This window comes from Benincasa hispida, chromosome 12 (assembly GCF_027475165.1).
Source record: "Benincasa hispida cultivar pf3 chromosome 12, pf3_genome.v1.1, whole genome shotgun sequence".
Lineage (NCBI taxonomy): Eukaryota > Viridiplantae > Streptophyta > Magnoliopsida > Cucurbitales > Cucurbitaceae > Benincasa > Benincasa hispida.
The window spans coordinates 53,333,037-53,348,452 of record NC_143489.1 but is presented as its reverse complement, the minus strand read 5'-3'; the positions used below and the strand labels follow the sequence as shown (position 1 = coordinate 53,348,452).

General features: G+C 29.7%; 1 protein-coding gene across 2 annotated transcripts; it reads left to right on the top strand.

Moving 5' to 3' along the window:
- The first annotated feature begins 1,742 nt into the window (after positions 1 to 1,742).
- On the top strand, positions 1,743 to 5,650 carry LOC120092454 (putative pectate lyase 1). 2 transcript variants are annotated; one of them, XM_039050540.2, is made up of 7 exons: positions 1,743 to 2,044; positions 2,414 to 2,467; positions 3,224 to 3,307; positions 3,761 to 4,403; positions 4,493 to 4,596; positions 4,688 to 4,826; positions 4,910 to 5,650. In XM_039050540.2, the coding sequence occupies exons 1-7, from the start codon at positions 1,941 to 1,943 to the stop codon at positions 5,129 to 5,131; spliced, it is 1,350 nt and encodes a 449-aa protein (XP_038906468.1). In that variant the 5' UTR covers positions 1,743 to 1,940; the 3' UTR covers positions 5,132 to 5,650. The 2 variants fall into 2 exon arrangements, with proteins under 2 accessions (XP_038906468.1, XP_038906469.1); XM_039050541.2 differs by lacking the exon at positions 2,414 to 2,467.
- Positions 5,651 to 15,416: the final 9,766 nt, after the last annotated feature.

Below are 15,416 nucleotides of genomic sequence, written 5' to 3'. Positions count from 1 at the left end.
AGTAATTTTGAACTGAATTTAGATATAATCGTGTGAAAATAATACAAATCACTAATAAATAATCTAAATAGATATACCTAATAGTTAATATTTTAATTAAAACATCTACAAAATTTAGGAATATAAATGTAGATAACCGAAAGTTAAAAGTGTTGGACGTAACTTGTATATTACAGTCACGGTAAATAATGAATTGGTTATTTTCCGTTAAGGTAGGTTGGTGAAAACTTGGAAAACTGAATAGAGGGACTCGTAAAGCGTCAAAAACTCAAAACAAGAAAAAGAATAGATAATTAAAAAGTAAAAAAGAACTTTGAATTCCATATTACCATTTGGAAAAGACTAATTTATTCCAATATCTTCCTATAAGGAGTGAATTATATAGCTGAAGTAAAAAGAGGGTTAAATTAGTATGAAATTTTACTCTTCCTCTTCTTCTTCTTCTTCTTCTTTTTTTTTCAATATTGAAATTTTACTTTTCGGTTAAATTATAAGCTTAGTTTTCCATTAATCTTTCTCTCTCTATATTTTTTATGTAAAATTAAAATTTCAAATTATGTTCATTAGATCTTTATTGATTAAAAGTTTTATAATAAACCATTTAAATTTTTATTTGATAAGTAATTCTATTGTTATTGTGGTCAACATTTGACTGATCAACCAATCACATGTGTTTTTCTTTTTTATTATTTTAAAAGAATTTTGCAAAGTGTATTTTTTAAACGAGCAGAAAAAATATTAAACAAAAAGTTCAGAATTTAAAATTTTATTAGATATATTGTAAAATACAAACGTGGTTAAAAAGTTGAAAGACTAATTTTTAAAAACAAAATTACAAAGGCAAATTAGACATCTGTTGACCAAATTTGTAATTAAAGATTTTTATTTTAACTATTTCTCATGCAATTTTATTAAACGAAAAAAAAAGGGTCAAATCTCTCCCAATTTCACTCGCATTTATTTAATTTAACATACATATAATAATTTTACAGAATAGATAAAAGACGAACATGACACATGGGAGACTAGACTCAGACTAACATATATATAATATATATATATATATATATATATATATATATATATATATATATCATATAAATAAAATACAATTTAATTGTAGACTGGTTTCAAATATAAATAAATGAATTAAAATATTTATCAATATAATAAAATATCATTGTTTATTAATAGTAGACATTGATAGATACTAATAGATATATATCATCTGCTATTGATAGATGTTCATAGATAATGATATATGTCTATTAGTGTCTATAATTTATAGATGGTGACATTTTGCTATATTTAAAATATTTTCAACAATTTTTTCATCTAAAACAATTTTTCTTTAATTTTTAAAAAAATTCAATTTTTAGTCCATTTAGTCTCAGTAAATTTTAACTTCAACCCTTCAATTTAATTTTTATCCAAATTAGTTAAATAAAAATGATTTTTACTTAATAATAATTATTTTTAGAAAAACATACCCCATGAATAATAATAAATTAGCAATTGAGGCTAAATTTAAGATGGATTGAAATTGAAAGTACATGAGTAATATATATATATATGTATATTTACTGAGAAAAAGGATTCAGATGGTATTGTAACACACACATGTATGTTTGTATATTAATGTATATATTATATATAACGTTGAAGTTAGTTGACGGCGTTAACGTCGGTTGAACGAATGTTTGGGATTTGTTATCTTCATTTTTATCTTCCATTTCTTTTCCGTTGGTGGTTTGCTCTATAAAAGGTCCGTTTTGTCCAAAGCTTTCACTGACATCACCACTGCTCGTTTTCCTCAGTTCTTCTTCTTCTTCCTTTTCCTTTTTTCTCTCTATATTTCTTCTTCTTCATAGTCTCTCTCTCTCTCTTGTTCGCTCTGGTTTTTCTTGAGAGTTTTGACGAGAGAGAGAGAGATATCAGTAATGGCGGCACTTAGCAAATGGCCTTCTCTGTCTCTCTTTGCCCTTGCATTGGTGTTCTTCGTAACAATCGCTCTGGTTCGCAAAGAAAAGACCTCTGAAATTAGGTACGCTTTTTTTTCCCCCTTCTACCAATTTTGTTTTAGTTGGTAATTAATTCTAGCGCGACATTGTGTGAATTTCTGGTTACGAGTAGTAAATGCAAGCTTCGTATGGCACCGAATTCTTTTCAATTTGGGGAATCTTGAATGCTCAATGTGGAATTGTGGATGTTTGATTTAGTGTTTTTTCATATGATTTTGGATCAATGTAGCAATATAGAAATGAAATAGAGAAGTAAAAACTACCGCTCTGGTGCTTTAAAAAGCGTTCTTCAGTCCAACATAGGAAAACAAATGAGGAATAACAAGAGAATCTCTGAATTCAAAACGAACTGTGGTGGATATGTTTTTTATTCCTCCTTTTTTCTTTAACAGGACTGTGTTAGCGACGGAGTTTCAGAGCTCTAGCAACTCATTAATGGCGACTAGGTCAGTGTTTATTTCATTAACTCGAGTAAATAAAAAGAGGCGAAAATCTGTACCGAAAGAAACAATCTCGGCCGTGCATTTAACCCATCTTGCTAATCACAACCGTTGGATTCTCCTATGATCCGTGTGGTATGATGATCCAACTGTAGCTAACGATCTCAACCATTGAGATCCGGATCCTTGATCTGGACCGTTTGTTCCGTTAACAGTTACCCCCCTCCTCGAATTCCTTCGCTGCAGTGAAATAAACACCACAACGCTGCGAGTTTATTTCCGTAATTACCCCCAACAGACTCCTCTTGATTTCCCCAAATTGCTCGATAAAATTCCAGGGTATATCAGTCATCTCACCCCCAAGAATAAAAGGACAATTTCTTTTTTCTTTTTAATTGTTTGGATGTTCGTTTTTCATTTTTCTTCCTCTCCTGCCGACCAATCGTTTCGCCTCTTAAATTCTCTCTCTAAAGAAAAGCGCTTTTTTAAAACGGTTTTCTTCTTTGTGACAGAACGACAGTACGGTAAGGTGCGTGAGAGATCTCTTCCGCACCCACCTTGATCGTCGAGCCATTAACTTCTTTATTTCGTTTTCTTTCCTCACGCGCCCTCTGACATTTCACGCGCTGCTTATACTCAGAAACCTTTTCAGTTTTTACTTATTTAAGTTCGAACAGTTCTAATATGATTGATTAGTTAAGATAGAATCAAAAGAAAAGATCTAGATGGGTTTGTCACTTAATTGGGTGATTCTGTTTTTAGGGTGAAGAATGATGATGTGGAGCAAGAACTCAACAATGAACATGCTGTGGATAATCCTGACGAGATTGCTGCCTCTGTTGAGATGTGGGTCTTTTTCTTTCTTGATTCTATACTCAAATTTATGATTTTTTTTTTTTCAATCTGGGTTATCATTACGTGCTTAAATCTTGTTTAAGGAAGTCATCATTAGAGATATTACTTTTGTGAAATTTGGGTCCAATTGGATTTTATGAAATAGAGCTCATTGCGGATATAGGCTTTGTTTTTGTCTGTATCCTAAATTCATAGGATGGGTATTTCTAGACGTTACAATGGAAGAGTGTGGTCAAAATGCCAGCATGGTTTTGTCTTGTTCTGTTTGTGTAATATGGCATTTTCTTGTAGCCGTTGGGATGAAAAATTAGCACTACTGGACTCCCCTGTCATTAGGTTCCCGACAAATTCCTGTTCTTTTTCTCGAGATTTGTACTTGTATACTGTGTATGCACTACAATTTCAAGGAGAGAGTTCATATGAAGGTCCTTTATGATATATCAGGAGTATCCGTAATAGCACTGAAAGGAGGAAGTTGGGATACTTCTCCTGTGGAACAGGCAATCCCATTGATGACTGCTGGCGTTGTGACTCCAACTGGCACCGTAACCGTAAGCGTCTTGCAGAATGTGGCATCGGGTTTGGTCGGAATGCTATTGGTGGACGTGATGGTCGTTTCTATGTTGTCACTGATTCGAGTGACCACGATCCGGTGAACCCAAAGCCAGGGACTCTTCGTCATGCTGTCATTCAAGAGAAACCTCTTTGGATTGTGTTCAAAAGGGACATGGTGATTCAATTGAAACAGGAACTTATCATGAACAGTTTTAAGACAATTGATGCTCGAGGGGTAAATGTACACATTGCCAATGGCGCTTGTATCACAATCCAGTTTGTGACTAACATCATTATCCATGGTCTTCACATCCATGATTGCAAGCCCACAGGGAATGCCATGGTGAGAAGCTCAACAACTCATTTTGGGTGGAGAACCATGGCTGATGGAGATGCCATTTCCATCTTTGGATCAAGCCATATATGGATTGATCACAATTCACTCTCTAATTGTGCTGACGGACTCGTTGATGCTGTCATGGGCTCAACTGCAATCACAATCTCCAACAATCACTTCACTCACCACAATGAGGTTTTTTTTTTTAATTGCATTTTCTTGTATGAAATCAAGTTGAAAAGACAAATTTATCTTATAAAATTTCATATTATATATGGTAACAGGTGATGCTTCTAGGCCATAGTGATTCCTACACAAAGGACAAGCAAATGCAAGTCACCATTGCTTATAACCATTTTGGAGAGGGACTCATTCAAAGAATGCCAAGGTAAATATCAATGGGTATCAATGGTTTGAATTGTGTTGAGCTTGTCTTGTTAACTGAGATTTCACCTCTAATAAATTTCAATAATGTATAGATGTAGGCATGGCTATTTCCATGTGGTGAACAATGACTACACTCACTGGGAGATGTATGCCATTGGTGGGAGTGCAAACCCCACCATCAATAGTCAAGGCAACAGATATGCAGCTCCAACCAACCCCTTTGCCAAAGAGGTACATTCTTCCCAAACTCATTTTATGCTCAGATTTAGATTCCGAAATTAGTTGATGAATCAGGTTGATACAATACGATGCAGGTGACAAAGCGAGTCGAAACGCCAGAGAGCGAATGGAAGGGTTGGAATTGGAGATCAGAAGGAGATATGTTGCTGAATGGTGCTTATTTCACTCCATCAGGTGCTGGAGCTTCAGCAAGCTATGCCAGAGCCTCCAGCTTAGGAGCCAAATCTGCTTCCATGGTTGGATCCATCACTTCTTCTGCAGGTTCGCTCCCTTGCCGCCGAGGCCATCCCTGCTAAGACTTGTCCACGTGTCCTCCATTTTAACTTCAAACATCAAATGTTAAAAGCCTTTCCTCTTCCTGTTTGATTTCCATCATATCTCCCTTGTCCCTTCATTTATAATAGCCATTTAACAAAGTACACATTTTTTTTCCTTTCAAACTTGTTTTTAAAACCTTCATTCCTTCCACCATTGTTGTGTTCAATCTGTTGGTTGCTCAACCTCGGCCTGCTTCAGCTGAAAAGAAAATGCCATATTAGGGGCAGGTGCAGAAGCGTTGTCCTTGTTGTTTTTCTTCTTTTTTTTGGGTCTGTTTTTGTTTACCATCAAGTTAACCCATCTTTCCATCTCTACCACAGTCGTTTTGTGATACAATATTGTTGGTCATTACTCATTACAACACTATGTTTTACATTTACTCTGGGTTTTGTAATTGTTTTTTTTTTTTTTCCCCCTTTTTGAGTCCATGAGAGACAGCTTAAAGAAGATTATAAAAGTTAAAAAGGAAAGTAGTGATGTTGTTATTGTTTTTGTCAGATTTATTGTCCTTTTGTATTTATTTTTCTTCTCTTTTTACTTAGTGGGAAATGTTAAGTTTTGGTTACAGTTGGTTTGTTCATATACTCATTATTATGGCCTCCCAAATTGTTTGTGATCTACCAGCAATTTTATTATAGCATGTGCTTTGTGGGGCCTAAACTCTCAATGTGTGGATATGCTATATTTATCAAATATTTCATCCAACTTCCCATAATGCTCTTTTCTCCCTTAATTCACTCTTCTTTCATACCCATATTATGCATTTAAAAGTTATAGCCAATAAGATTAGTAAAAAGAACCAATGATTAAAGATATGAAAACTCAAAATTAAGTTCATAATTCCCAGAGTGAGGATATAATTCAAATTTTACTTAAGATGGTAGATATTATATCATTAGGTGATGAAAATGGTTCAAAGACTTGTTTTTGTTTTAGGTCTACTTTCAAACCATTGAAAGTTAGCTCTTCAGTTTTATTTATTTTTAATAATTCTTAAATTTAATATTTTAAAAATAATTATTATTAAATAATAAAAATTGATTATGTAAATGTGTTTTCACAATTTATAATGGAGCCATCATAATTGAATTGTTATGTAAATACAATTTTATTTTAAAAAATGAGAAATGTTTTTTTTAATATAAATTCCAAGCAACCAAAAAAGGCTACGGTGGGAGCAGAAGAAAGCTTTAATGAAAGAACTACAATGTCACGTGTTTGGTAATTGAAAGATAATGCTTTGGCACGTGAGACATGCTTCCTTCTGAAGTTTTGTCTTTCCCTTTTCTTCCTTATTCATTTATACCGATGTATAAATAATAACGAAAGCTAAAATGGTGTGTCTTTGACTTGTAAAACTTGATATGGTTGTGTAACTCAAAAATTTGCTATTTACAAACTCATGAATTTGTAAGAACTAATAGCCAGAAAACAAGCCATTCATGAAAACATACTAGAAGAAAAAAAGAACCCTTATAACATAGGTTGATGCCAAAAAAAAAAAAAAAAAAAAAAAAAAAATCAACCATAGATTTGTATTTTGAAAGAAAATAGTCTAAGTGCCTTACTTAAGGAGGAACTGAATAGTAGTGAAGCCGTTGACACTCTAACCTTTAAGTTAATTAGGGGTTGAGATGAACACTAATAGTAGAGAGTAGTATGGAGTATTTCTGGTATACCTTTGATGAGTGATTCTGATTACTTATATAGAATTGGTATTATGCAACGACATCGGGATTCATAGTGAAACCTTAATTCATGAAATTGTCGTGTCGTTACACTTCGGGCAATTACAATTCCACCATTGAAAATGGCTGCAAATGTCTAATATGCTCAACTTAACTCTTTTATGGATTGTTCGTTATGTATCACTTCCAATAGGCTTCCACTGGAATCCTCTGAGCAACTTTTAAGCCTTCCTATAGGTCCTATTAGATGCTTCTAGATTCCTTCATGGGTCATCTGAGCCCAATCTCATCTTTCTCATGGATTTTTTAAGCTCTTGTGGATCTACCTATGAAGGCTCTGGGCAGAAATGTGGAGATCGTCCCAATTTTATTTTCACAAAATCATACAAATTTTACATAATATGCAAATCACAATACAACATGCCATCAAAAAGAGAAAAAGAGAAATTAGGGTTTAGAAACCTTTACCTTTGATAGTGAAAGGTCGAGATACTGCCGGTCAAGAAATTAATGTGACTTGTGAAGTACAACAATTATTAGGAAATAATCGAGTTAGAGCTTTGAAGAATATTTTTTTTTCACGTGATTCCTTCTCCAATACAATCACGAACAAATCGATCTCCAAATGGCTACCACCTCGAAAAATTTCCTCTGTATTCTTGGGATGAGAATCATAGGAGTTTGTGAGCTCTGTGATTTTTGGAGAGAAAAAGAGATTGAGAGGAACAGGAAGGAATTCTTGGGAGTTGTTCTTTTTCTTTTTTCATTTTTTTAAAAAGAACTTTTCTAAGAGCAAATCTTCACCTCTCTTTAGATCTCCTAGAAAAACTCCAACCAATCACACCCGTTGAGAGAGTTAAGGGGAATGAAGTTATCTTTCTTCCTTAAATTCAAAATTATAATTAAAATAAAAAATAAACTAATTTTAATTTAAATAAAACTATATATATATAACGTTACATGATATAAAACATATAACCCATGATTTAATATTGTATCACATACAATATAATCTATAGTTTTATTTCTATCATCAATGATATTTAATATAAATCTCATTTAATATAAATCTAATTATATGAATCAAATTCATATAATTAATATTTAAATCATATTCAAATATTTATTTCCTATCAAATAAACTTTATATATAATATATCATATATATTATAGTAATTATATCATATATAATTAAATAAAATTAATTATATCACATATAATTAATTCCCTCAAATAATTTGAATAATTCAAATTAATCCAAATTAATTCTTATTAAATCCCTGTTGAGCTACAAAGGGGACCTCATAGATCTGTAGCTTGAAGTTCTAATGATACTTAAATAATTAGTTAATCTCCTTTAATTAAATCATTCAGTTTAATTAATTATTCAGTTTAATTAATTATTCAACATCCATTAAGTGTCGAGCACTCTACTAAAAATCGACAGTTGCACTCTTCTCACTACAGATATGTTTCTGTATCCATTGAATATAAGCAGTCAACAGTGATATGACCCTACACAAATTGTTCATAAGTATAACTAGATCAAAATTACCATTTTGCTTCTGTAGTTACACCTAACTCATTAAATACCACTGATTCATCTAACGAACAATAAGTCATAGTCCAACTATGATCAAACCCCTCTTGAGCCAAAAGAGGATGTGACGCCACATTGTTTAAGCCTCGTAATCAGCCCTTAAGGGAGCACTTTATCTACTTACCCCAACATTGGGGAAGGAGTGAATTCCATCCGTAGCTGTGTTCCCAGCTCCCCAATCAGACGAATCCCCAAATTAGTAGGCTTATTAAATCGGCTATCTGGCCACTTTCACCAATACAAATCAAATGACCGCTTTCATATGCAGGACTTCACAACTCACTTAGATTCAGATCATGTCACCTATGGTCATTCTGGTGAAATGTAAGTCTTTATTATGAACAACGTTATATAATGAGACTAGTCATTTCGTGGTCCGATCTTATACAAACTCCTTGTATAGTATACCCTCGCTCACATGTCTCCACATGAATTATCAAGATAAGATCGTTCGTAACAATTTACAACAATTGTAACATCTACAAAGTGGGTCGTATTCGTAGTGTCACCAAGATAAGGTATTCAACCTTATTCATCTGTTACAGGCCATTTAGGTTATCATTTAAATATGATCAATCCGTATGTCTTTACATACATGTTTAAGCTATAGATAATAACCTTGGATGTTAGTTTATTGGTTTGTGGGTTTAATGATACTAAATGTCCAATAAAATATCTCATATTTTATTAAATAAATAAAATACTTGTACAATACAATTATAAATTACAGAACCCTACGAGATTTAGGACATCAATCCTAACACTTCATAGCTATCTCTAAGCTCACCATGGGTTCCAACCAATCCACTCGAATTAGCCTCCTAAAATCACAAGTGGCTATTGGTCACACAATTTCCATCATCCTTAGTTTACCAACTCGAGCCTCTATCTCTATCCCTAGGCCTTGTACATCTCCAAACTCTTGGTCTCGGCCTATCTCGATAAATCTATCCATAATAATATATAATATATATATGACTAATTAATTCATATATAACATATTCCAAACTTATCAAAACTACGGATCAAACGTTCCAAACCATAAGAAAAATCTGAGAATCAAGAGAAGTTAATATAAAATAAATTGAAAAAGCTTAAGGAACAAAAATGATATTATTATAAAATAAGTCAATTTCTCTATTATTATTAATGTACCAAAAAAAGGTCAGATACCACATCACTTTATATATAAAATGCAGCTAGTCAATTTTTCGCGTGATTGACTAGACAATAAAGTTAAATTCTCATGAACTAAATACAATATTAACTCAAATACTAAACGGAAAGAAAGGTATAAATTAGTTAAAAATATTTAAATCATATAATTTTCTGTTTTTTTTTTTTCTCAAAACGTTTTTCATATACCAATATGAGACATAAAAACTAAACTATTTATCTCAAGTTCAGGTTCGATTTAAAAAAAAAAAAAAAATATTTCCATGTTAATATATGATCTCGCTGTAACGATATGAACGTCAAGAAGGAAAAATGTTAAATGGGCCAACTGAAGCCCACTACGGCGTGGAAGACATTGTTTGACATTCTCAGCCCATTTTTAAGTCCGGCAGCCTTTTCTTATGGGCCGTAGTCTTTAAAATGGGCTGCTTTTTTTAGACATCAGCACAAGGTTTGGGCTCGTAGGCCCAAGATTTTCAAGATATGTGGTTACGTCATGCAGAAAAATCATTTATGATTCGTATTTTGTTATTCGACGATATATATGTATATATGCATGAATGTATGTGATCATAGATAATATGATTTAATAATACAATCTTTTTTACCAAATCAATCATAGCTCAATTGACATCCAAGTGTGTTAGAAATCACGAAGTTCGTGATCCGAATCCGTCTATCTCCAATTATGCTAAAAAGGGGAAAAAAAAATCCTTTTTAGTGCATGTTTATTAATAAACATGATTTTAAAAAGATATTTGTTAGTGTCAATTTGAGTATAACTCGACTAACATAGGCATATATCATCGACCACGATTCAAAAGTTCAAACTTTCTACCTTCATATGTTGGACTTATATATATAGTTTTTAAATTTTAAATTTTATTTTTAAAAATTATTTTCTTGGAGAGACAATACGCAATATAGTACAAATGTTAAAAAAAGAAAAAGAAAAAGAAAAAGAAGAAAAATACATAAGAATACGACTATATTGAAAATATCAAATAATTGGTATTATGAATTCTTGGTTAAAATTAGTTTCATAAACCCAAAAGTAAACCATTTTTTGTCTATCGAGATAAAATTTCAAATTAGTATATATATATATATACACTAATATATATATATATAGTTAAATATAAATTTAAATATTGAAAACAATTATTTGATAGATAAATTATAATTAATAGATGAGCAACAGACAAAATTAAATTATAAGCTACAAAACTCAAAGATAATTTCTATTATTAAAGTATTAATGTAGATAGTGTTATATTTTTTTTTAGTAGATGATAGGTGGGTTGGGAAGATTTGAATTTTTGCAGATAATATTATATTTTAAAAATAAAATAATTACAAAATATAACATATTTCATTCTCTCCATTATTGATGGTCCATTGTTATAAAATTAAAATGATTGTCATTGTTTTAGTCATAAAATGATAATATAATGCTTATCCTCTGCAGCATTTTATTTCATTCTTTATTTTGAATATTTATTTAGCTTTAAGGAAACTTAAAAAAAGACGAACAAAAATATATTCCATGGAACACCATGCTTTTTTTCTTTCCAATTTTAATTGAGTAATTATTTTAAATGGTCAAATTATTAAAAATATTTTAAAATATAGCAAAATATCGTTGCCTATCAATGATAGACTGTGATAGAAATCTATCACTAAAATCTATCATTGACACTTTTCGATGTCTATCGCGATCTATTAGATAGATAGTGAAATTTTGGTATATTTGTAAATAAGTTGGCTCATTTTCTTTTAGGGGATTTTTTAAATATAAACAAAATTAAAAATATATACACTTTATAGTAAAAAGTTTAAAAAATACAAACACTTTTAGAACTTTTTGGTGTAAAGTATAAATATTTTTGGGATTTTTTTATTTATAAGAATTTTCCAATCTTTTATTTGAAAACAATCCATTTTAATTTCTATTTAATTAATTTATTTAATAAATATTTATTTACATTTAAGGAAACTAAGAAAATAAACAAACTACAGTTTATTTTATGAAACACCGTGTATTTTTTTTCTTTTCCACTTAAATTTAGATTTAATGTAATAGACCAAAAATAAGATAAAGAAATAAAACAGAACTATAGTATGTAGATGAAACAGAGAAAAGAGTAAAATGAAGAGAAAAAGATTATTCTTTTGAAGCATTTTATCTGTAGTGTATATATATATATATATATGATATATTTTTTTAATTTTTTTTTTATAGAATATATATTACTTGGTTGGAGTTAAATTCCTAAAATTCACATTTTTTGAACTATCAAAACAACATTTAGGGAGTGAAAAATACATCACTTATTAAAGGTTAGATTCTCTTTTTAATGTGAGAAATAGAAAAATCACATATTATTGCTTTATATATATATATATATACAGATTTCTTTATATAATTCTTTGATAATCCATTTTAAATTTGGAAAAGGTAACCATTTGGTTGGCTGTAAATAAATTTTCACTTTTGTATTTTGCTTCTACTTTTGTATTTATATATATCACGTATAAAGAATAATCAACAGATTACATAATACACGTTGTTGTTTATATTAAAAATTAGGTTAAAAACTACTTTTGGTTCCTAAATTTTTATGCAGGTAACAATTTAGTTCTCTTACTTTGGTTTGTAACGATTTAGTCCCTATATTTCCAATGTCGTAACAATTAAGTCCTTGAACTTCAGTATATAACAATTTGATCATTGTACTTTCAAATTTGTAACAATTTAGTCCCTAATGTGAAAAAATCCATCAAAATTAGATGTCAAGCTTTATTATTTGATGATGTAGAATTGTATTATATAAAAATATTGAATCTCTAATTTGTTTATCGGCTAATTTATGCAAAAAAATTCATTAAACTTCCACACTAATTTCTATGATAGAAACTAAATCGTTACAAATTTTAAAGTATAAGGACTAAATTGTTACTACTAAAGTTCATGGACTAAATTGTTATAAAATTGAAAGTACAGGGACTAAATCGCTATAAATCAAAGTTTAGGGACTAAATTATTACTTTTATGAACTTTTATGAAAGTTGAAGGATAAAAGTGATTTTGAACCTAATTATTATAAATTAAGGTCATAAAACCTAAGCTCTATGAAGCACATATACTTCATACAAGGCAAAGAATTCGTATCAGACACATATCGGAGACCGATACTTCTAGGTATTTCCCAAATACATATCTGACACATGATTTGATGTATCTATTTCTACGCATATTGTTTTTAAAGAAAAAAGACAAGCAACTCATCTAATCTTTTCCATTCTAAAACTAGGCAACCTATTTAAAAAGCTCACTACTTGAGTCCAAAACTAAAAGGAAAAAAAAATAAATAACGGACCAAACCCTAGACTAAAATCATCTAATCTCTATATTTACATTTGAGTCCTTACAATGTTGACCAAAATATAAATCATTTGAATATCTTCAACAATTCAATGAAGAAGTTCTTTGTTTATCTTCATACTTCTCCCTTTAATCTTCTTCTTCTTTTTTGCAATATGAGTCACTTTTCTATTGCATTTGTATTAACTATTGTACTTCAACATCTTAGATGTTTTTTTTTTTTTTTTTTTGTATTGTATTTTAGTGTTTGTATTCTATTTGTGCTATTGTTATTAACTTGTATGCTAAATTTATCTATATCCTAGATTTTTTTTAAATAAAAATAAAATGTATTTTCAACGTATCAGTATCCTCATTTTTTAGAAATATACACGCGTGCGCGCGCACACACACATATATATGTCATATATATATATATATATATATATATATATATATATAAATGACACATCTTTAGACGCATCCATATTTTTGTTTTTTTTAGAAATTGACGAATTGTCGTATCCGTATTGTGTATTTGTATTCATAATCTAAGCTAATAAAAAAAAAAAAACAAGAAAAAGGATCATAATAATAATAAAAAGAAAAAAAGATGAGTGTGTAAAGAGCAAATAGGCAGAAAAGAACTTGAAGATTCTGCAGGGAAAGCCCTTTCCAACATCACAAAACCTGATTTTGAGGGGAGGGTCCCTCAAACTGCGCCGTTTTGACTTTCTTTTCTTTTTTCCTTTTTTATTTCTTTTATTTTTTTTTTGTTCCCGCTTCTTCTTATATCCTTGAATCAAATTAATTTTTTTTTTTTTAAAAAATGTAATTAACTAATCCAACACTCGTGTCCATTTTTTAAACCTTCATTATTAAAAACATCATAATTCTACATTTTCTCATGCATATCACCATTTTCTTTAACATTATTCTTATGCTTATAAATTTCATTTCAATATTTTCTTTATATCATAAATATTTAATAAAATATAATAAAAATATCAATATAATATGGACGTGGACAATTTAGATGAGTATATACAAGCCTTTTCTTTAATTTGATTTTCTTTTTAATATTGTTTTTGACATAGATAAACAAATGAGCATGCATACATTATATAATATCATATATTCAAATATTTATTGGTGAATTGTTTTTCTTCCGACCAACTAAACTCACTAACTCTTGTCCATGGCTCATTGTCTTGTGTTTGTTTTTATGCTCACTCAATTTATACCATTATATTCCATTATTCTTAGCCATGGTGAATGCTTTTAATTTTTTTTTTCTAAGATATATGTAAGGTATGCGATTTAATGCTTCTTGTTCTTTAATACTTAATTTTAACATTATATATATATATATTAGAAACTTGTTTTCTCTATGTAATGCTCAGGTTTAAGAGAGGTACATGAATGAACCGAAGGTCAAAAATCACACTTAAATGAGAGGAATCTTGATAATATGAAAATATATTTAATAAAAGGTTAAGAAAATTGATAGCTACTATATATACTTATACAAACAAGATACATCTTCACGATTGCTCAATCATACAATTTTTTAAAATTAGGTATGCTTGGCTTAGAGTAAACCTATTTTGAGTGATTCCTTGAAAATAATTTTAGGACGCACATGAATGAAAAAAAAATATTGAAAGGGGTTGAAGAAAAAGAAAAAAAAAGAAAGAAAAAAAAACTAAGAATATTATATATATCAAACAAGAGTATTATATATATCTTGGTTGCAGTTTAAAGTATATTTGAGTCCAACTCGTCCTTTACATTTTTTTTTCACATTATTGGCTTAAAATCCAATTGAAATTCGCATAATTTAAACAAAAGATCCAATCATATAATTTATCTCTTCGATGAAGTCATAAATAATTTTAGTATAAGATTTCATTACCCTTTTGACAAAAATTGAAATCTTTAAAAGTATAGAAATAAAATTAAAATTAAAATTAAAATGATAAGCCTATAGATAAGATAAGATATATAAGACACCTTAATTAAAATAAAAATAAAGAATAAAAGAGATTATGGGCTCATAATGGACTTTCAAACTCATATATTAAATTATGGTAAAATTGTTTTTTTTTTTTTTTTTTTTTTTTTCTTTTGGAATAAAAATAGAAATATATTTTTGTTAAAGATGATTCTGTTGGTCACGTGCTTGGCCTCAAAATCTGGGATGTGTTCTTGTTGTCCAAAGCCTACCACCACTACTCATAATTTATTTACAAAAACTCTCTCTTTCAAACAATTTTTTTTTTCTTCTTTCTTTTTGGCCATTTGCTTTTTCTTCTTTTGATATTGTTTAATATTGTAGCCCATATAGAGCAAATGATTCTTCTCCTTAACATAACTCTTTTATTTATTTATTTCTTTAATTTTTTTTTAATAAAAATAATCTCTTTTTGGCTTTG